The sequence below is a fragment of the Haemaphysalis longicornis genome, unplaced genomic scaffold, assembly GCF_048455015.1.
Source record: "Haemaphysalis longicornis isolate Haplotype H1 unplaced genomic scaffold, Haemaphysalis longicornis Haplotype H1 scaffold_4, whole genome shotgun sequence".
Classification (NCBI taxonomy): domain Eukaryota; kingdom Metazoa; phylum Arthropoda; class Arachnida; order Ixodida; family Ixodidae; genus Haemaphysalis; species Haemaphysalis longicornis.
In genome coordinates, this window is record NW_027526361.1 from 97,564,838 (window position 1) to 97,588,351 (window position 23,514).

General features: G+C 49.0%; 1 protein-coding gene across 1 annotated transcript in view; it reads right to left on the reverse strand.

The window, feature by feature from the left end:
* Positions 1 to 18,780, reverse strand: part of LOC144179864 (phospholipid-transporting ATPase ABCA3-like) — a 39,904-nt gene extending 21,124 nt beyond the window's left edge. The window contains exons 1-4 of the mRNA XM_077708290.1: positions 18,771 to 18,780; positions 17,292 to 17,599; positions 9,545 to 9,796; positions 7,243 to 7,540 (exon numbers count right to left, since the gene is read on the reverse strand). Coding sequence (XP_077564416.1) covers positions 7,243 to 7,540; positions 9,545 to 9,796; positions 17,292 to 17,599; positions 18,771 to 18,780 — 868 coding nt within the window. The remainder of the gene's footprint in view (positions 1 to 7,242; positions 7,541 to 9,544; positions 9,797 to 17,291; positions 17,600 to 18,770) is intronic.
* Positions 18,781 to 23,514: the final 4,734 nt, after the last annotated feature.

Here is a 23,514-nt window from a genome sequence, read left to right on the forward strand (position 1 = left end):
ATGCTGTGGTTGGTTCCCTCCCGTAGTATGTGTGGATGGCCTTGGCTCTTGCTTCCCTGCGCCCAGTGTGATGCACGGGGTGCATGTTTCTAGGGAGCGGTGAAACGTGGAGCTGTTTCGTGATATTGTGGTCGAGATTTCTCATTTGAGATGTCTGACGCTGCAGAGGGGCGTGAGCCCCAGACGAGAGAGAAGAGTGCTCCCTGTGCTTGTGACTCTCAGCGTCAATCTTTGGCTGCAAAGATGGGCTTCTATGAGCTTGTCGGACGTATTGTGCAGACCGAACTTATAGACGCGCGGTAGGAACCTGCGGAAGCCATGTCCGCCAAATCACCTAAAAGAAAGTCGAGGTCTTGGAAACATTTCGCCACTAATCGTATTGCGCACACACCGGTTGACGGTCGACTGGTGGCGGCAGATGGTGCGGTCGCCACCAACGCTTCTGCAGAGTTGCCCCTCGAGTAAAACCGCCGCGCACACTTGCTGCTCCTTGACGGTCATGGAGCGAAAGCCGCCTCTAAGCCTTCGCGACCGGGGGTCTATTGTCAGACGACTGCACAACCAATGCACAGCACTTCTCGAGAGCTAAAAACGATCTCGAAATTCCTTCTTCGTTTAAAAGACTTGTCGGGGTAGAAAAATCCCTGCTACGGCGACCATAAAAATAAACCACACCGCAGCAGTGGCTACCACGGGTGTCCCGAGTACAACTCGGCCGGGAAAAGATATGCCCGAGCTTCCTCCGAATTCTAATGTCAGTCAAACACACCCAGCCCATTCGTTGGCGCGGCGTAACAACCGAAGCCACACCCACCCATGTCGTCCACTTAGTGTGAGGGTAGCGTCGTAGCCACGAAGTCGTCATTTGATGCCCGCTATAGTAGCGACAATAACTTAGCAAAATACAAAAAAGTCCCCAGGCCACCGTCAGCCAATGGTGCCGCAGTCTCGGGCGGTACGAGTCGATAGGAGAGGCCAAGACGACACCATTTTACCACGGGAGCCTTCTTCATACACTGTGAAAGCACAGCCGATGACAAATGACAACTCCAACGTCTAAAACGCACTCGCCAATGCTCAAATACGCTCTTGACACGGGACGATTTCTGATAAGCGCCCGCCGTGCACACTCAAGCAAGCCGTAAAACAAAGCCATATTTGATGGACGGGAGTAGGGCGCGTTCCGTTCGCTACAGTGAACCCCTTTGATTACTTGGTTTGGGCTTGCGCAGAGCAGCACTGGGACTACCCTAAAGTCAAGTAGCAAACATAATTCAGCGGAAGAACAGAACACCGAGAAAAACGGACCACCCCCCTCCGGGCGTGGCCGACAGCCAGGCTGGAGATTTCAAAGTAGCAGTAGGGTTATCTAACAACTGGGATTAGCGCTTTAAAGAACAGGACACACGTAACGGAAAACAGACCGGACTGGCGCTACTTCAACTGATTTATTCACATGCTACATCTTCGCATTTATACAATGACAGACTCGATCATGTGCAGCGTGAACCATTTAAAGGACAACTCCCAACCAATCATCGCAACAAATACATAGATAACCGCAGCCGTAAACACTAAGTCACACAAGATAAAAATGCCAACTCAGAGGAAAAAAGGGCAACCGAAGTGTCACTGACACAATCAGTACCAAATTTCTTGATGTAAAAAGCCTCCAATATTTCACGCGCGTTTGCATCGTGGCTTCTGCCCAAAATCTTAATCTCACTTAGCCGTGCGACACAATCCTTACAGTTGGCGCAATGCGCAGGCAAGTGCGCTGTCCCCCCATTCTTAATTGCCAATTCATGTTCACGTGCTCGATCATTAATACACCGGACCGTCTGGGCGATATAGGCCTTCCCGCACGACAGCGGAATCTTATACACCACGCCGGTGCAGCATTTCGTGCTTCTTGTTGCAAGCTCGCTTCTGCTCGGCAGAAATGCGAGGGCAAAGGGCAGAGAGCTTCCTGGGAGCGGAAAAGACAACAGGGATGCCGTGTTTCGTTGCCACCTTCTTCAGGTGGTGGGAAACCTTGTGCACGTAAGGCACCACTTCAGGCCTTACTGTCTTGCGCACCACATCCGCCCTTTCCTTTCTGCCGCGCAGAAGCGAGCTTGCAACAAGAAGCACGCTAGGCCTTTTGTGAAATGCTGCACCGGCGTGGTGTATAAGATTCCGCTGTCGTGCGGGAAGGCCTATATCGCCCAGACGGGCCGGTGTATTAATGATCGAGCACGTGAACATGAATTGGCAATTAAGAATGGGGGGACAGCGCACTTGCCTGCGCATTGCGCCAACTGTAAAGATTGTGTCGCGCGGCTAAGTGAGATTAAGATTTTGGGCAGAAGCCACGATGCAAACGCGCGTGAAATATTGGAGGCTTTTTACATCAAGAAATTTGGTACTGATTGTGTCAGTGACACTTCGGTTGCCCTTTTTTCCTCTGAGTTGGCATTTTTATCTTGTGTGACTTAGTGTTTACGGCTGCGGTTATCTATGTATTTGTTGCGATGATTGGTTGGGCGTTGTCCTTTAAATGGTTCACGCTGCACATGATCGAGTCTGTCGTTGTATAAATGCGAAGATGTAGCTTGTGAATAAATCAGTTGAAGTAGCGCCAGTCCTGTCCGTTTTCTCTTACGTGTGTCCTGTTCTTTAAAGCGCTAATACCAGTTGTTATGATCATGAACCAACTAGCCCAGCAGCAAGTTTTATTAAGGGTTATCTAGTTTATTCTAGGGAATGAGTACTGCAGATCGATTTTAGTTGGTGCTGCATGCGGAAGATAGCACAAGTCGTACTTTATCAACGTAAGCGGCCCCAATATAGCGCGCTGAATATGCCAGGCGTGCCTCGCGCGATTCCAGCGGTTTCGCTGGAGGTGTATCGAATGCTGCACTATCTCTACTTTCATCACCCAAGCAGCTGGAACCTCGGGAGTAGGCGGAACTCGAACCTTCTGGAATAGCGACCCTGGACCTCGTAGGCCCTACTTACTGTACCTCTGCGTTAGGGAAACCCATTTCTCTTCAAGCGACCGACCACCGATTTTTGTCGAGTACATTTTCTTTTTTTTCAAATTAAAGGGCATCCCTTAAAACAACCTAACCCGAAACGGTTTTGCTGATAGCGCGCTAGAATTTTTTAAAGCATAATTTTTAGATTTACAAGCCACACGTGTTCCGCCAAAGGGAATGCTGGCAACCATGACAGTCAGCCGCGCGGCAGCACACATTTAACTACATATGACACTTAAAAGAGATGCTTAAAAACTTGCCCGCGGCTAAAACAACAATAACGGGCAGCCTTTCCTATTTCTTCATGCGGTTCTTGAATCACGCCTTGAAATTAACGGACTTGTTGGGACACGTAACGTAGTGTCATGTTTAGACACTACGTGCCGCCACTTTTCAGACTTCAAAAATTTTAGTGCAACATAAAAATTTCACCATCTTCCCGTAGAGGAACCCTGAGTAGTATGCGAAGCAGCCATGGGGTCGACTCAAGTTCCCATTAGTTTTCAGTTCGATCGTGGCGTTGCGGGAGAAGAATGATGGGAGCGCAGCGCGCGCGCGCGTCATTTACACCGCGGAGCTACAGTGGCGCCCCCAGCGGAGCATGCAGCGGCTACCGTCGCGTCTCTAACCCTAAGCTGCTTCGCATTATCGCGCGCGGAGCCGCAGGTGTCGCCATTTGTTGCGCAGTCCCGGAGAAAAGAGGAGCTTCGGAGAGGAGAGGAGGAATGCCGGAGAGGAGAGGAGGAATGCCTCGCATACTACTCAGGGTTCCCCTACGGGAAGATGACGACGGTGGTTGAACCCGAAGCTATCTCGTGATGGATTCTTTGGTTGGCCAATCCCTAGCGGCATCCTGCCACAATCATCATCAGCGGTGCCTGGCCAGGCATGCGCAGCGGGTGCACAGACGGCGGACAACAAAGACGAGGGAGGGAGGGACACAGCCCCGAGCATGAGATGCTTCGCATCTAAAAATTTCTTCTGGCTGTTTATTTTTAAACTCCTTGCAGTTGTTACCCCCGTATGTAAAACGCTGGCATTCATACCAGCTGGAGGACATACATGTCATGTGGTAAGAAGAGCCCATACCCGAAGGGGGATTGGCCCGAGAAGAAGATGATTGTAGGAAAGACGAAGAGAAAGAAGAATCAGCGTACGGGATGGCGAGAAGGATTTGGAACGGACCAATGAAGACCCACAGGGTGACCGAAGAGGAGGAGGAGGTTAGCTGGACCAGCAAATGGGAGCCTCACACGGTACGATGCGAGGTGAAGAGGTGGACGACGAATTTAGAGTAGATAGTGTGGAACGGGGTCTTGGGGGGAATGGCGGCAAGTTCGGGTCGAGCATCGGGGCTTCCAGGTGGCTATGCTACCCTCGGGACGAGAGCTGGTGGACCGGCATTGAGCCCCCTGAGCCCTGAAAGCGCCCTTTCGTGAGAGCGCACCGGCGGCATCGCACCGCTGGCGACCTGTGGGGCCGTGCACCACAACGCACCAGCGGTATCGCACCGTTTGGCAGCGGGCAGCTCGGAACCACCTATTACCAGCAGCTTCGCACTGGTGGCCTCCTGCTGAGCCGTGCTGCTCAGGGAACCCGTGGCATCGCACCACGGTCATCCTGACCACTGAAGACCAACACGCGCCATCGAGACGGGCTGCTACGTTCGGCAACGCGTAAGCCAACCGACCCACTGGGCCACGTCATCGGCATCGCACCGGGTTCGTCGTTGTACCGGTGGTAGGATTTGTTTGAATTTGGCATTTTTTGATAGTGTGAGGTTGTGCTTGTTTTTTTTTTATGTAGTGTGGTATGCTTGCTCATTTTCCATGATCCCGTTTGTTTGAGGTTTTGTTCCGTAAATATATTGTGTGGACATCGAATGCCTCAATTCGAACCTCATTTCTCGGCCGCGTGAGACGCGTGACAATGCACTCCCCAAAAATTGGTTGTCTGTCCCTTTATAACATTTTTAGGGGCGAAGCTCCTAAAGCCATGGGTCTGTCCATACCTTGTGTCTCGTGGTACGTGACCGCCGCATGCTTTCGGAGATGTCGCAAAGTGGGCCGCGTTGCACGCGCAAGAACCGGCTGCAACCGGCAGCGCAAACTCGGCACCGGGAGCGCGAGCTTGTCTGTGTTCGCCAACGGAGGCGCGAGCGCACGTGCACTGCGAGGGGGAGATCACGCAAGAGATCACGCCACGAACGCAGGCAGTCGTTCTCGGAGATCGAACGAGACGCAAGGACCTTTGCTCGTTTCCTCTCGTCTTGTTCGGGCACAAGTTCGCCCTAAATAAAAGTTCATTCTTTACCGTTGTGTCCCATCCTACGTGACAAATTGTGGTGAGGTGCGGGGTAGTCCTCGATGGCGCGGGGTCTTTCACCAGGTCTGGGCCTGGGAGCATTGACTCCGAAAATAAAAGTTGATTTGTACAATGTACGCACACAGTCTTACGTCTTTCTTAATGATGTAATGGGCGAACTTTCACGGGAGAGTTACGGTTACCGATGATCTCCCCCTCTCGAGCTTCGCCCCACTTATCATCATTCATTCCGTGGATATGGCGTGATTTTTTTTTTTCGCCTACATGGCACGGTTGGCCTCCTCCGCAACCTACAGAACAGCGACGAGGAAGCGTAAAAGGTGCTTGTGAACCGCAGCTGTGGCTCAGTGGCTAAAGGCCAACCTACATGCAGCAAAATTCGAAGGCGAAGTTCGCGCGGCGGCCGCCGAGAATCAACGCGTAGCGCAGTTTTCGTCGGCCCAACCTCTTCCATGAAACAGGAAGCGGCGAACGCCGCAGACGAGCCATAGAGTTTCTCAGTAAACTCTATGAGACGAGCGAGCTGCTTCCAACAAGGTTGCCAGATGTCAAATCCAAAACCAGATGCGTGTGAACATATCTCTGCTTTTAAGTTGTCTTCAATAAAAATCAACTATTCACTAATAAAACTTGATATAAACGACCTAGTATTTGTTTGTTTATTGTGAGGGTGGTGTTTTTTTTAAACTGGCGTCATAGTAAGCACAAAGACATTACTAACTGGCAACAATGAGTAAAACTGTGTTGTGCGTTTGCTTGCTAGCTTTGCAGCTGCTTTTAGGTTTTGTGCGCCGAACGTCGTTGCAATGACCATCAATTGTTCCATTTCGGCTACACATTTACCCACCATGCAGCTGTGGCACTTTTCTGGCAGTTTTCCGGACGTGGTGTTCTGGAGAAAAGAGCCGTACACGGCAAAAAGGCGCGAACGGAGGAGCGTCTGCTTTTTGGCTGCTGAGTGCGCAAAGTAGAAATCTCTGATTGGCTGCAACTTCAAAATACATTTGGACGCTTCCGGTTGCGTTCGCCGCGCGTGTGATATCTAGGGTGCGTTCCAATTTACTCTTTAGACGGCTTCGTTGCCGTCTTCGAGGACAGACCGCCATATAACGCCCAGTTCCAATTCGAACGAAGCAGTCAACGAAGACCGCTTCGAAGAGACAGCATCGAAGTCAGCAACGAAGCAGGCTACCTTCCTGTCTAAACTGAAAAACGATGCCAGCTCCACCTTTTTGCGTATTAATGTTGTTACAAACTAACCTGTTCTTTTATTGAAATTTTTAGTATCATTTACTGCTGGTAAAGATGATTTTGGTTATTGTTATATCACGTAATGCTTGTAATAATAAGGTAATATTTACGAAATCTGCGGCTCGAGTTTCTCAACGTTTTCTATGAGGTTGTCGACTGCGTTCATGGAGGAAAGAAAGTCTGAGTTGGTGTTGCGTTCGTGATCGCTGCGCCATTGCAATTCTTATCCCCCTAGATGTCTAGTTAGACTGCTTCTTAAGCTGTCTACCAAGCTGTCCGCTGATTGGAACGCACCTCAAGCCCGCGCAAATCGCCGGCAGACAACCGTTTTCAAGGCGACGGCGGCGCAGCGTCCGCCGCCAGACGTCGTTCGGCGATTGTTCGCCGACATGTCGCTGCATGTAGGTCATCCTCAAGGCGTTGTGCTGCTCGGTCCAATGACGCGGGTGCGATCCCGGCCGTGCTGGCTGCTTTTCAGATGGAAGCGATAAGCCCATGTGTCGAGATTTCGGCGCAAGTTAAAGATCCCCAGGTGGTTGCAATTTCGGATCCCTCCACCACGGTGCGCCCCATAGTCCGTCCCAGTGTAGCTTCGGCGCGTTGAGCCCCATAATTTCTAGAGGTGCTTGGGAACATAGGCGCTCACCGCTGGCCCTCTCCTCCGTGAGGCGGGCCACGGTCACGGCGAAAGGCACGAGCACGCCGATGCAGAAACGGGTGAGCACGAAGGCGTAGTTCTTGGTGTCCTTGTGCTCGATGTGGGGCGGATAGGGGAATCGCCTCAGCCGGATGGGCTCCAGCGTACAATTGCAGCGCTGCGCATGGAACTGCAGGTGCCTCTGCTGTAGCCACGCCACGGCCGGCAGCAGCGTGTTCACCTCGGGGAAGAACTCCTCGACCGTCGGACCCTCCGGTTGGGAGATGAGTCGTTGCGCGTAGCGACACTGCGGGGACGAACAAAATGGCGCCGGTGGAGGAAAACTAAAGCCGTCCCTCTCACTGTGAAAGCTGTCGGACGCGCAGAGCTGTGATTAGCCATAATGGGCTGTACCGCCGTTATCTGCTTACTGCTACCACCCCAAGCAATTCAAATTTCCCGCCTTCGCAGTGTTCGCGCCCCCTGCCTGAAACTACGCCAGCGGGAGTTCTGTTCTCTTTGATTTTGTCCCCGCACGTGCCGGCGTTGCACTGCCACATTTTGCGCTTGCTATCGCAAAAACCAACCCAACGGGCGTCCTCAACTATAGGTTAATTACGTATGTATACGAAGATGTATGACAAATGCCATCGTTTCACGAGTTTCGAACGCATAATTATGACTATATAAACCGCTTGGCTTTCGAAGCCTCTGGGGCACGCCGCGAACAGCGTTACTTGGATTGGATTTGATTGGATTGGCTACACTGGCCGAGGTTGACCAGTTTCGCGTAGCTCCTGGAGAGCCGTGCTTCGAAAGCGCGAGAATTGGATTGAATTGATTTGGATTGGATGATAAGCAGCAGTAAGCATGATAATCAGCTAATCCTAGGCAACCAGGAAAGCTAAGAATAACCAGCTGAACATTAGCTCACGTCACGTATATCCTGGCATAGCCGCTTGGCTTTCGAAGCCTCTGGGTTAAGCCGCGGCGAAGGGACCGTGACAGGCTACACTGTAACGCCGTGGCGATATGCTTGGTTCCAGCCAGCGAGCTAGGACGACAAGGCGAGGGCCTATGCTCTGCACTTAAAAAAGGTAGTCCGTTACCAGGTATTAATCGACGACAACTGCAACAAGAGGAGTGGCCAGTGGTGGGACGCGAAGGGAGTTTATAATGAACGTAGTCAATTTACAGCTTTGTACCATGTTAGCCTGGCCATGAGTTTTGATGGTCACTCTATGATGAGCTGCTTCCTAACGATCAGCTGTGTACGTCATTGAAGTTCACTCGAAGACTGAACAGTTAGTATTAAGTGCGTTGAAAAAAAAAGATGTGCCTGTAAATGGCTAGTACCTTCCGCCGCTCTGAAACTTGTGCCTTTCCACTAAGCTCGCGAATTTTGGAGTATAGACTAATCGAGGGGACAAACTCGTAAATACTAAATCAGCGTTGAAAGCACAGAACACATTTTAATGTAATAGCAGTTATATGTTTTCTTTTCCCGTTTTGCAACGCTCGTTCATGCATGATCATTCAGTGCTTCCCGTAACTGAGTACCCTCTTAGCCACCAACGACCGAACCGCAACCGTCCTGATTCCCGCATCTGTTAGTGGATGGAGTAGGATAACCAGTCTGCTTTCTCCTGTCTGTTCAAAAGCGGCGGCCCTTATCCAGTTGAACAGAGCGCCGCCCATCCGGTTACTACCTCTGCCTTTTCTGGCGTAGAATGAGATAAAAAAATTGTACGCGGACCTGTGAAAAACGGCACGGTTCGCAGTTGGTACTTCTGCCCTCTCCTCCCTCCAACCTTTTTAGTCTGTCTGTCTGTCTCTGTATGTATGTATGTGTGTGTATATATATGTGTGTGTATATATATGTATGTATGTATGTATGTATGTATGTATGTATGTATGTATGTATGTATGTATGTATGTATGTATGTATGTATGTGTCTGTCCGTACGCTCGTCCGTACATCTCTCCATCCATATGTTTATCTCTGTCTGCCTAGCTGTTTGCTCCCTCTCTCTCTCTCACACACTCATTCCAATGTCTGCTTTGGCGATCAACTGTTTAACGTACAGTAGACCCCGCTTAACACGAACTCGGTAACGACAAACTCCAGCGTTAAAGTGAACAACAATTTTGCTCTCTTGTTACGCCCACAAATGCAAGAGCCCTAGGCTTAAAAAGATTTTCCGGTCACACGAACAAATGTTCACCAACCAACCCGGCTTTGAAAACATCCCATCTATACCCTTGCGTTGCCTTTGCCAGGTGAACCACCATGGCGGAGGTGTACGCGTACTTGAATATCGAAGGGCAGGCGGCTCGCGTAGAACGAGACGTGCAGGCTGGCAGGTCGTTCGGGGTCGTCGTTGGCCGGAAAGCTGTAGTGGAGCGCGATGGCACGCGCTGGAAGCGTCTCGTTCGCCAGCTGCATCGCCACGGTGGCCAGCTCCTTCTGGTTGTTCAACTCCACCACTTCGATGACGCCCAGTTCGAAAAACGCCGTGCGCGTCAGCCAGCTGAGGTAGGACGTGGAAGGGGCGAAGTACACCTGCGAAGAAGGGGCGATGCGCGAGGGCAATTTTAAAGCGAACGCTCTGGGGAATTCACTGGTCAAATCTCTCCATCCATCCGCACACGTTCATTGACTATAGTCAGCGCGTAGTTCATGCACTCTTCAGGACAACTGGACCGCGTGGGGCACGGAAACACATAAACGCTGCTAGAGCAAGTGGAACTGGATGAGCAGGGCAGCAAAAAAAAATATCCTTGATGCACTCAAATCTTCTTATGCTGTTCCAAGACGGAGGCCTAGGGATATCAAATACTTCGTCATATCTAAATGGCGTTTGCGTCTTCGTTTTCTTGAGTAAAGAAACGACTGTAGTAAAAACACCGGAAGCGAAGAAGCGGCGTCGAGCACATGCCCACCCCCCAGATAACCCTCCAGAAGCCAAGTGATATATTTCAGATCCGAAAGGGAGTAAGACAGGGAGGTCCTCTCTCTCCAAAACTATTCACAGCATGTCTGGAGGGGGTGTTTAGAAAGCTTGACTGGGAAAACATGGTATTGCGAACAAACCCGGAATACCGCTCGGACCGTTATTATTTTTAGTTTACATTAATGACATTGGATCTAATATTGTTTCTTCCCTACGCTTATTCGCAGATGACTGCGTTATATATAAGAAGATTACCGAACCGAATGACATTAGAATCCTACAATCAGATTTGTTCAAACTAACAGAGTGGTGCAACTTGTGGCAGATGCACATCAACGCTGAAAAAACTAAACACATTAGATTTACTTCCGTAGCCAACCCCTCAGCATCCGACAAATACATAGTCAACAACACCGTAATTGAGACCGTTTCATCGACAAAATACCTCGGAATTTTCTTTAGTTCTGATTTAACCTGGAACAGTCACGTCGAAAACATCACCAGCAAATCATTAAAAAAACTCGGTCTTTTGAAACGCCGCCTGAGGTGCGCAAACTCGGAAACTAAACTTCACGCATACCAATCTCTTATAAGGCCTTCACTAGAGTATGCGTCAATCATCTGGCATCCACATACGGCAATATTATCTGATATGCTAGAGTCGGTGCAAAATAAAGCAGCTCGGTTTATCACCTCCTGTCATTCTCGCCACGAAAGTGTAACATTTCTTAAGCATTCTCTGAACCTTCCATTGCTTGCCACGCGCAGAAAGTTGTTCCGCCTTTGTTTTTTCCATAGTTTATATCATAGTGACTCATCATTTTCCCGATCATTCATTCACCCGGCTCCCTACGTTTCTGATCGCGTAGATTATGCACATAAGGTCAATCCTATACACTCACGCACTAAGAAATATCAATTTTCACCTCTACTGTTATCCATAAACGAGTGGAACGCACTGCCCTCAAACATCGTAGCTATTACTGAACCCTCCCTTTTTCAATCTTCAGTACTTACTTATTTACAAGTGGAAAATACTTTGTAGCCACCATTGACAATTAATGTGTAACGCATGCGTAGAGCATGTTTATTGCTATTTCTTGAAATATCTTTCCTGTTATGGCGGACTGCTTACTGTGTTTATTACTTACTGTGTTATTAGCAATGTTGCTTGTGCTATTCGTCAGTTTGATTACTAGTGTTACTCCCTGACATGTTGTTTTACTGATGCTTTAGTAACCTCCTGTATGTATACCCCCTTATGTAATGCCCTCTGGCCTCTTAAGGTATTTAAATAAATAAATAAATAAATAAATAAATAAATAAACATGTTCCATTTTAGGTTGGTTTGCGGACGACATGGTATTTGCTGATTGAGACTTCAGAACACCTTCAAACAATGCTTGAGGAACTACAATAAGAAATCACCGTCTTAGGGCTAAAAAATACATATGAATAAATCGAAAGTAATCAGGAATAAGCATGCCAAGAACGTCTTCTTCAGCTTAGGAAGCGAAACAGTGGAAGAAGTAAAAGAATATAACTAATGCGGAAAGATGGTTAGGGCTGACCCCAACCACAAGAGAGAAATCCGGTGCAGAACACGTATGGGTTAAGCAGCACGCGGCAAGCACTCCCTAAAAAAATCAAAAGCAAGCTACCTCTGTCACTCAAAAGACAAATCTACAACCAGATCATAGTGCTGGTTATGGCAAATGGAGCGGAAACTTGGCGCCTTACTAAACAACTAGAAAACAAACTTAGGTCGGCTCAAAGGGCCATGGAACGAATAAGGTTAGGAGTAACACGGACGGGAAACGAGCTGCCTGGATCACAGAACAAACAAACTGGAGTAGAAGATATAGTTCAATTAAAGACAAGGAATGGAATTGGGGCGGCCATGAGTGAGACGAACCGACAACCGGTGTACAATACGGGAAACAGAGTGGACATCACGGGATGGGTCTGGAAGGGGAAGGCCATTAATCCGATGGAGGGATGAAATTAAGAAATTCAGGAGTAAACTGTGGACTCGAACAGCGCAGGACAGGAGCGGTTGGAGGTTAATGGGCCCTGTAACGTACCTGAGTAGGCTGATCGTGATGATGACGGCAACGATGATGATTATGGCAATGGTGATGATGGCGATCATGATGACTTTCATCCGTGATCGTAATAGACAGGCCGCGTAAAGTGCGGATTCGCGGTCACCCAGAACGTTTAAAACGGCCAATTGCGCGGAACGTATACAGGCTCTCTTCGTAGAGGTAACGTGCCACGCTCATCCACCAGAGACGGATACGCCTACCTCCAGATTGCAGACAATCAACCCAGATTGAATGACGTCGTGCAACGGCAGGTCACCGCATGTCCTTTGTTAACGAGTCCGTCGTCGTCGTCATCATCATCATTATCATCATCATCAGCCTGTCTACGCCTACTGCAGGGCAAAGGCCTCTCCCATATATCTCCACTTATCCCGGTCCTCTGCCAACTGCAACTAATTTATCAGCGCAAACTTCTTGGTCTCAAACTTTCTGTCTCTCCCTGCCACGCTTGCCTTCTCTAGGAATCCACTCTGTTACCCTTAATGACCAGCCGTTACCTTGCCTTCGCATTACATGCCCTGCCCACACCAATTTTAAAGACGATAGTCTTTCTTGGGCTGCTTGAACTCAGACATTTTGGTCTGTCTGTATGTCTGTCTGTGCTGTGACTCGATTCAGCCACCCGGCCAAAGTGAAACAAAGTCGGTGGAATAGTCTTACATACTCACCGCCAAATCTAAACGTCTAAGTCCGGTTTATATGTTCATACGTGTCAACATTGTTGAACAATTACGCAATATAAGACAGAAAATTAAAACAAAAGGGATATTTACGGTGTTCCTTTATAAAAAAAAAATTCATAGTTGCTTGATTTTTGCAAAATGAAATCCTACAACCACTGCAGAAAAAAGTTCACGCTGTCGCCTGCTGTCGCCCGCGCCACTATAGCTTCTGGTGGCATTTTAAGAAATCAAGCGGCAACAGTTACGAAAGGTTCCACTAGATAGGTTCCACATTCTGCATGGTACGCACGTGGACTAGGGCAACGCGGTTCTATAAATGTTAAACTAGGATGTCTTGACTCACGCGCGTCTCCGCCGCACGGAAACGCTGGCATCGAGGATACCGGCCTGGAGCAGTGGAACGCGGTAAATTTAAAGGGGTCCTGAAATACCTTCCGCCGATGCGCGGATGTACATGTAACCAAATAACGCAATGTATAAGCAATCTCCTCCCGCAAGAATTTTGTTGAAGCGATGAGTATTAGCTGAGAAATCGTAAATCAAAAACCGCGCATTATCGTCGCGCCGCGTTTCCTGCTCTTTTCAACTTACTCTCCGCTGTTGACGGCGAGCGAGCCTTCCCTCCCATGATGCTGCGCTCCTCGGCGGTGACGTACTTCCGCTATTGCGCTGCTCACACAGCCGTCTGCTACGGGCAAGCTTTCTTGACACCATGAATCCCGCACTACGCTCAAGACTGGAAAAGCGAACGAAAAATCTGGCCCCATGTGTGCGGCGGCCTGGCCTTGCCCTTTCGCGGTGTACGTTGCTGCAGAACTTTGCTATCGGCGGCACGCGACTTTTTATCGGCGGCGAACTCGCAGCCGCACGAGGAGGATCCTGCGCTCGCTCCCTTGGATGCACAGCGCACTGTTTATCCAAAACGCGCCGTATCAGATGTGGCCCCGCTGGTGCCGGGTCTTATTTTGTGGCGGTGGTAATTCCTGCCGGCGGCATGTGAAAAAGACATTTTAAACCGATACACAACCCGTGCACAAAACGCCAGTTCAGCTTGGGGCGACGCGTGGTGGAGAGCGGCAACGTTGGCAAAACATGCTCCGCCACGGCTCTGAGTTTCCTCGCGCTGGAGCGAGCACCATTTCTTTGACAATATCAAACATCGGTTGCCCTGGCAACAAGGCACAAACCGCTCTAGAAGTCAGTTACGGTTGCGTGATCCCGGTTCAGCTTGGCGACCCACCTCGCGGCATATGGGCACTGCAGGCATACTACCCACTCCCATTGGGAAGTGCGAGATGCGTTTGGCATTACAGGAGGCGATGGTGTGTGTGTTGTGGACGCCTTTGTTTCGCGATGAAATGCGACGTTGTGCTTCTGCGGGTGGATAGTGCTTCCCATGGTCTGGATTATCTTTCTCAAGCGGCGTACGACTCAACCTCGCATGGGGTATGTGCAGTGTGCGTGGCTAAAAGCCATCTCGGCTTGTGCGACAGAGTTAAGTGACTTGCTATTCGTCCCCGCAAACCGCGCGCGAGGTGAGTGCCGAATTTACGAGGGGCAGGAGGAGGCAACCCATCGTCTGTCAATTGCGGTTCGGACTTGCAACGCATGTTGTGACGCTGTGTTCGTTCGAAACGCATCTCTGGATTGTTTGGAAGTTCAATAAAATGTATGCGTCAAACCCGGGCATTCGGCTCAGGGCGTTCTCTGCGATTGCAAGAAAGAAGTGCCACGGGGCTTCAACGCTTTCTTTATGGAACGTACTCAAGTAAGAGATTATTCATTTCGTGTTATGGCCCTGTTGCATTCAATACGAACGGTTAAGCGTTTGTTTACACTTGTTTCGTTTGTCGTAAAATGTCCAAGCACTCCGGCACTCCGCTGGCAGATCAGCCGGCGAGCCGACGCAAAGCAGACGACTCATCTCTTTGCCGGAAGTGCGTGAAAAAGCCGCCCAATGGCAGGATGTCTAGCTCATGACGAACATCTGGGAATCGATGATGTAGACATGCGAAGATGGTGGCGTCCAAAAACACGAAGGAAAGGGTGAAAAAAAAGCGACAAACTTTGCAACAAAAGTGTGAGCTTTCCGCTGCGCGTAAAAGAGTAATACTTGGCACAAATGATGTTGACGACCCAATCCAACGATTGCGCTAGTCAATTTAGTGTGCTCAAAACGCCTTTCAGGGCCCCTTTAAATTGACTCGAGCAAACCTTTAGCGTATTTGCCTTGGGAGGAGCGCGACGCAAAGAAACCACATGAGAAGTGAGCGGGAAAGCGAACGGAGGCGTTTAATTGGCAAATGTCTTTTTTCGACATTTGCAACAACGAAAGGAGCAGATACGCGGCCAATTTTTCTTCCTAAGTCCTACTAATTAGTCCTTAACACGCGTTTGTTCCCTGACCCACTCCGCTCTCTTGTTGACCCTTAATGTTACACCTATCACCTTCCGTTCCTTTGCTCGCTGATTCGACCTCAATTTTTGAACTCTTTTAGTGGGCCTCCAAGCTTGTGCCCCGTAGGTGAGTACCGGTAAGATGCAGCTGTCATACACTTTCATTTTCAGGGACAATGGTAGGCTGCCATTTATTATCTGAGAATGCCTGCCGAATGCACTGCACCCCATTCTTATCCTTCTAATTATCCCTGCCTCGTGGTTAGGATACGGGGTCCCTACTTGGCCTAAGTAGATATACTCGCTTACCATTTCCACTGCCACGCCACCTATCTCAAACCGCTGTGCTCTCCCGAGGCTATTCGTACCTTTTGTACCTTTGTTCAAAATTCTGCGTGGGCCCAGCTTCACTGTTCATCAAACTTCGCACAAATGCTTGATCACTATTTTTAAGTGCTTATATCGTTTCTACGAGCACTCAACGAGGAATTCCGCCTGTCCGTCTGTAACAGCAGGAATGCTATCTATAAACGCTATCAATGAAACTTTTCGATAAAATGATATCAATAATAGTCCTTAGGGCATTTATACCTTGAGATCCGACTGTTTAATAGCCTCTCAAATATTTTTCTTATTTCTAGTTTTTCAAAATTTCGTCCGATCAATTATGTTCATTTACATTATGATAAGGATTATATTTGGAACTTTCGCGAAATCTTCATTCTTGTGGACATGCATGGCGTTGCACGGTTCGCCAGTTTCCTTAATTATTTTATATTTTTCCTATTTGTTTAGTTTTTTTAGTTTTTCAAAATTTCGTCCGACCAATTATCTCCATTTACGCTACTATAACGATTATAGGTCGAACTTTGGAGAAACGTGCATTATTGTGGAAAGGCCATGCGTTATGCCATTTTCCGTAATTTTTTAATTGTTATTCGTATTTTTTAATTTTTCAAAATTTCATCCGACCAATCATCTTTATTTAAGTTAGTGTAAGGATTGTATTCGAAACTTTGGCGAAATCTGCATTATTGGGGAAATTCAGGGCGCTATATACGGTTCGCCAGTTTCCGTAATTTTATATTTTTCAAACTCCGAGTTTTTCAAAATTTCGTTCGACCAATTATTATCTCCATTTACGCTACTATAACGATTATATGTGGAACTGTTCAGAAGTCTCCATTATTGTTGAAATGCCATGCGGTATACGTTTTGTCCTTTTCCGTAATTTTGTATTATTTTTGTTATTTCTCAGTTTTCCAAAATTTCGCCCGACCAATTATTTCCATTTACGTTACTGTAACGATTACACTTCGAACTTTCGCGAAATCTGCGTTGTTGAAATGCAGGGCGTTACATGGTTCGCCATATTCCGTAATTTATTTATATTTTTCTTATCTGAGTTTTTCAAAATTTTGTCCCACCAATTATCTCCATTTACGTTATTAAAACGATTATAGGTGGAACTTTCGCGATATCTGCATTATTATGGAAGTCCAGGCCGTTACACGTTTCACCATTTTTCGTATTTTTTTTATAATTTTCTTATTTATTAGTTTTTTTTTTCAAAATTTTCTGCGACCAGTTATCTCGATTTACACCATTATAGCGATTGCAGGTGTGACTTCCGCGATATCAGAATTTTTGTGGAAATGCAGTGATACGCGGTCCTCGCTGTGGGGGTACTCGGTATTACGCATTAAAAACGTCTTCCCCACAGCGCCTTTATGTAGTGCTGAAGCCAACTTTAACGACGCTAGGCGTATACCGTAGGGATGTATGGAGTCTTGCGATGGTATTTCAAAGCATTTGTCGAAAACTCCAACTTCGGAGTATCTTCCATCGTTTTTCGCGTCTCTTCCTGTTCCTTTCGAGACAAAATTTACCCTGACTTCGTGGCACCCGAGACTCACCCTGGTGATGTTGGCCATGTCGGGCAGCGCGCTCCACAGGTCGGCGGGGCTCGCGGGCGAGTAGATGGTGCTCCCGTGGCGCACGAGTGGCTCGCGGACCACGGCGTCGTCCTGGATGCCCAGCAGCAGGGCCACGATGAGCACGATCTCGAGCAGCGTGGTGAGGTAGTGGCGGCGCATGCGCTTCACGTAGATGTTCTTCCACAGCAGCACGTGCAGCTGCCGGAACCACAAGAACGAGCCTCCCACCGCCGCACCGTGATGGGGCGCGCCAAGGTTCAGGCGAGGGCCTGCGGCCGGAACGTGCGCTGGTTGCCAAGCGAGCAAAGCATCCAGGAAGACGTCGGTGGCAAGATTTCTTTCTGCTAGCTCAGCCGCGTCAACACTAATCCAACTGCCACGGCAGCACTAGTGTCTCAAGATAGAGTACCGTCACTGAGGCACGGAAGTGAGCAAAAAGCGGCCATTTTGGTGTGAATGACTGCTGCCAGATTGCCGCTTCTGCGGCCTTCTCGCTAACTCTGACGAGGTCATTTGTAAACAACGCTGCCGAAAGCGCAGCAACACGGCATCTTCTGATATACTTATGCACCTGAAACGCAGCGAAGCCCGTTATCTTTGATTCGCGGTCGGAACGACGCCAGTCGCGCGTAGCCGCAGAGCACGGAGGACAAGGAGGACCAGAGCACGGAGGACCTACCCAAATCCAGCCCAACTGCAACAAACCTAATCTAACCCAGCCCAACGACACAGAACACAAGCTATATTAAACGTAATTCAACCCAATCTACAAGTCCTGGGCGTGTATCTCTTGATGTAGTAAAAACCAGAGTAAAAAAAAGTATTGACAGAATCACGATGGCCGAAACATTCTAAAGCTAAAAAAAAAAAACATCGCACCGTCGGCCTCGAAACTGAGCCTGCTTGGTTAAAACCAGGAATTATACCACAGCGCTACAGGGGCAGCTGGAAACACGGCTTTTACGGAATATTTATTCAATAGAATTTCCGCGTAGCCTGCTTGGCCAATAAGAGGCGACTGCAATTCTCACGGTTGCCGGGATAATAGACACTACCAAAGAGATAGGCTTAACACGACGAAGCTGCATCTGGGACATGATGCACACCGCGTCGGAAGCCTGCAGAACACTTTGGATCACCACGGTACCTTTAGCGTGTCCAAAAATCTCGCACACGCAACGCTATTCCCTTTCCCATCGTCAGAAAGGCAGTCTTTATGGCAGGGTCTGACTTTAGGCAACCTGTCTTCAACTGAACAAGCTGCGGGACAAAAACAGTCGTCTCATCCCTGCATACCTTCCGCATTTAACTGGCACTGGAACGTGGCGGTAAACTCCAGGCCGTAAAGCAGCTCTCTCAGCGAAAGCTCTACCTGTAACCTGAAGAGCAACAGCGGTCACAGACATTGCGAGCGAAGAAGCCTTGTGGACATCCCCGTGGACGGCGTAGTTCACTTACCGGCTTGCATGGCAAGGCTTCTGAAATATCCCCGTGCGATTGCTGCGAAGATTGATTCGGTGCAATGGCGTCGGCTCGTGCACAACCAGGCTGCCCTTGCTCGTGAAAGCGTCTGGTGCGAGCAAAGATCACGCGGAAAACGTTCGTGACCGCGTGATTCTATCGGACCGCGTGACTCGATACCGACGCATGTCCTGCTAACCCGGTCAAAATTTTTTAGCCTTTTCTCCCAAAAATGACATCATTCACTGATTCTTCTTTAGATCTATTATATAATTCGGTAACCGTTTCCCCAATTCCTACAGGCTGATTATTTAGGGCCATGAGGTGGGCGTTTTAGACCCAAAAAGCCACCCCGTTTCTTGGCCAATCCCCCACGTGGGTATGTGCCAATAGAAGAGGAACAACAACAACAACAACAACAAAAACGCCCTTAATCAGTTCGCTGGCCATTCTCCACAAAGGGAGAATGGCCCCAGCTATTTATTTTTTTTTCAAAACATCTTCGGTGGTTTTACGGCGATGCTATACCTGGGGTGTTAGGCACGAAGGAGTGGTTGGTTAAGAAATAATTTAGGGCAGCCGGGTGCCTTAACGTGCGCCCAAATCTTTACAAAAGTGCGCAGCCCGTACTCGAGCTCAGCCACGCCGCACCTTAAAAATGAATCATAGCACAAGCCAGCGGCAACAACCGCCCCTTGAGCCACATAAAGCTTAATAAAAATGTCTCTCTCTCTCTCTCTCTCTCTCTCTCTCTCTCTCTCTCTCTCTCTCTCTCTCTCTCTCTCTCTCTCTCTCTCTCTCTCTCTCTCTCTCTCTCTCCGGTTCAATCACCATCATCATAAACTTCATTGAGAAATAGGGGAGATTAGAGGGGGAACCTACAGAGGAACCCCCTTTCCAGGTCCCCTGTATCGCTTGCCCCGGTCCAGTCACTGCCGATCAGCTTGCACTGGTCCTCAAGGAGCCCGCTGGCCAGGGTTGCCTTCTATGTTTTTTGAGAGGAAAGTGTGTTGTTCTGTGCTTGATAAATGATGGGGAAATTCCATATGGAGTAGAAGATTCATTGTAGGGTTTAAACGCGCCGACACTGCGCAGGCGATGAGGCGCGCCGTAGTGGAGGGCTCTGAATTAATTTTCGACCACAGTGTATCTGCCCAAAACGTGTCTCCCCCGTATTTGAAAAAAAATGCGCAATTGGCTAAGTTACCGCATTTAATAGTTATGGTAGTGTAAACGCAGTTCATTGGGGATAAAATAAACTCTAACTAAACGAAACGAAAATTCGCCAGTTTTGGCTACTGATAGCCAAATCAGGCGAATATCGTCTGTCACGAGCAACTGAAAAGATTCGGCCACCTTCGCAACTGAAATGCGAAAACTGAGGAAAAAAGCAGAGCCGGTGGACTTCACTAGCTTTAACTTGGCTTTTCTTAGGTCTGTCCATCTTATCGGTAGATCGCACACTGAATCCGCCGAGCGCACGCCGTCTCTCTCAACTAAGAGGACACCTGCACGTCACAGCTTACGTCATCACCAGGCGCAGCCAATCCCTGGTACGCGCATCCCCACACCATAGAGTTTCATACTAATATATACTAGAGGGAAATCTGGCGCCACTGTCTAGGGGAGCCGCGCTTCGGCGAGCGTTCCGTCATGGACCGGGCAGGCACGTTCCACTTGTCCTTGGCATGGCTCATGAACATGCTAGAAAGTTGCCTCTGGCTGTAAAAAAGCAACAATATTACTGTAAAAGGTTCCTCAAATTTGTTTTGTTGTTATAAAATTGATCCTCCAAAATGATTAATTTGTCAGTGATTATGTAGAAGCTTCAGGCACGATCAACAAGAGAAAAATGTTACCCTTTTGGCTTCGCGACAAAAAAGAAGCCATACGCCTAGCTAAGCCAAGTAGGCGAGGAACGTCGCTAGCGGCAATGGCGTCGCACGGGGCGACCTGCGACTGCAGCGACAGATTTCCCCCTAGTATATATTAGTATGAAACTCTATGCCCCACACCGCCCTGTGGGCTCCTTGCCTTTGCGCCACTTCCCCTCACACTTCTTCGACTAGAATTTTCCTCCTGCCCCCTTTTCTGCGCGGAATTTTGAGGGGCGCTCGGCGCGGCTGGAACTCAACCTTCAACGGCTCCGCTGCTAAAAGCAAGAAATATATCAAATAACAAAATGAAAATGAATTAACGTGTACTCAACTTGGCGCGCGCACGCCATTAAATACCAAGCTGCAGTGAACTAACCAAACATACCAAATCCCACAAACGTGTCAAATCCAACGCCTTCACGCGAACTACTCACACACGAAATGAAAGGAAATAAAAAACGCGACACCCCTCCTCCCTTCCCTCTTGCTTCAGTCTCCGCCCGCCATCTTTCTCTACGCGCTGTCTGGAACGCTTGTTGCCAAGGGAAGCTCCTGAGCCTCGCACAAGCCACACGGGTAGGGGGAAAAAAGACCCCGCGCCGGCGCCGGTACCCGCGGAGGCGGCAGACGCGGCCGCAGAGACGCCAGCGCCATCTCTCGCCCCCGCAGTGGATCCTCCCGCGGCGAAGTGCGAGGAGGTGGCGCCGCTCGTCGGCACCCCAGCAAAGAAAGAACTGAAACTAAAGCGTGGCAAACTGTTCGCATGGCGACGCAGTGAAACATCCCCCTCGCGAGGGGCACGATCAAATGCAGAGCATTTCCGGGGGCGCACGACTTTAAGTAGTTTGCGTTACGTTAATGTTGTTGCACTTGTGGCAACTGCTGACGAGAGAGCGCTCGTCAGCAGTAATTTGAATGAGTCAACGATATAAGGCGCGTTCGTAGCGTCCCATTCTGTGTCGGCTTTGTGGCGCAGTGGGTAGAGCACCATGTACATTGCGTTCCGCCCGCAGGGTCGAGGGATCGAAACCAGGCGCCGGATAGTATTTTCTTTTATATAGTGTAGGGGGAGGGATGCGGACAACGACAGTGAGGACTACGACGGGACAACGCGGGTGACATCGTGAGTTACTGAAATGCTCTGCATTTAAAAAACTCCCGCCTCCCCTCGCGGGAACCCCTGTGTGTAGATGCGACGCATAGGGGGTTCACGTTGCAGCGTTGGACAGCGGAGGAATGGCGCTGGAACGATGGAGTGGAGCGGCGCAGGCACCGCGTTTTATAGCGCGCATAACGGTGAGGGGACGCGCCGGCGCCAGTACGTCTGCTGCGGCTATGACGCAACACAATCCAACACAATCCACTTTAATCCAATCCAATCCAAATCCAACCCAAGCCAAGCCAAGCTAATTGAAGCCTATCCAACCCAATGCCCCTCGCGAGAGAGTGTTCGCTATCGGAGAGGAGAGGGGGTGAGCGGCGGAGAGCGCAGCTCGCGCGGCGAGGAGAATGGGGGAGGGGCGGACGCCGACGACGCCGGATGCAAGGAAAGGCGAGTGAATGAGATGCAGTCGCATCTAAAAAGTGAAGTGAACATTACTTATAACTTACAAAGGTCTATATAATGCAATGCCGTTACGCGATTTAAAAAAAAGCGAATAAACACAATGAAAAAGGCGCTGCCTCGGTTACACGCGTTGCTTCTGCAATGCAACCAACGACCTGTAAGGTTGATCAAACTGAGGAGCGGCGTCAGAATGCTTCCGCATTAAAGTGAACTATTTCTTTATCTTCTTGTGCATAGGAGATAGACGTATGACGAGAAACACTTGTGAAAGGTCGCCGCATCGTCATACGCTGATGCATCTGTCGCAAGAAGTCGTACCCTGTGACATTTAAGGTTTATCGCCATTTTTCATTGGGTTTAGCGGCGCGTGGGCTTGTAACTGCTAGAGCCGTAGCTTGAACTAAAAGCTCGTCTGACATTCAAAATAGGCCAAACCTCAAATGCGTGTTTATTTCATTATGACATCGCGTGCCTATCTTCCATTGACTCTGCAGCTTAACAAAATGAAATTTTTAATGAACCAAGTGTTTAACGAACCAAGAAAGGCAATAGTCTTTCTTGGGCTACTTAAACGAAGAAATTTTGGTCTGTGTGTATGTCTGTCTCTCTTTTTTTTCTTTATCACCGTTTGCCTCGAACGAAAAACGTGGTTACAGTGATTTTATAACATTCGCCTCCTTTGCGATAACACAAGTTTAAAATCTCTTCAGCTGAACAAGGTCATCTAGCATTGGTAACCATTCAGGTGGTTCGCTTAGCGCTCTGTATACCTCACGTATGTTGACCATACTCTCAATGAAATACTCTCTGGCGGGACGCGCATTGGGATCGGCATGCCTGTCCGCCATCCATGCGCGCCACAAGCTGTGCATGCTGATCAACATAAACATGTCGAATAGCACGCCTCCTGTATCACACACAGACAGAAAACGGATCCCGAAAGGGTTTATGGGCAGGTCCTTTTTAACAGTGCGCTGTAGGATGACCCAGTGAAATCTCGCGTCTGAGCAGTCCAGAAAAATGTGGTCAATAGTTTCCGGCTTTAAGCATATGCTTCGATTCCCGGCCGCGGCGGCCGCTTTTCTGATGGAGGCGAAAAGCAAAAACGCCCGTGTGTACGAGATTTCGGCGCACGTTAAAGATCCCCAGGTGGTCAAAATTAATCCGGAGCCCTCCACTACGGCGCGCCTCATCGCCTGCGTTGCGTCGGCACGTTAAACCCTAAAATCAATCAATCAATTTAAGCATATGCGACAGCTAATGTCCCAAAGTACGTCTAATCCTTTCTCCTGGAGCC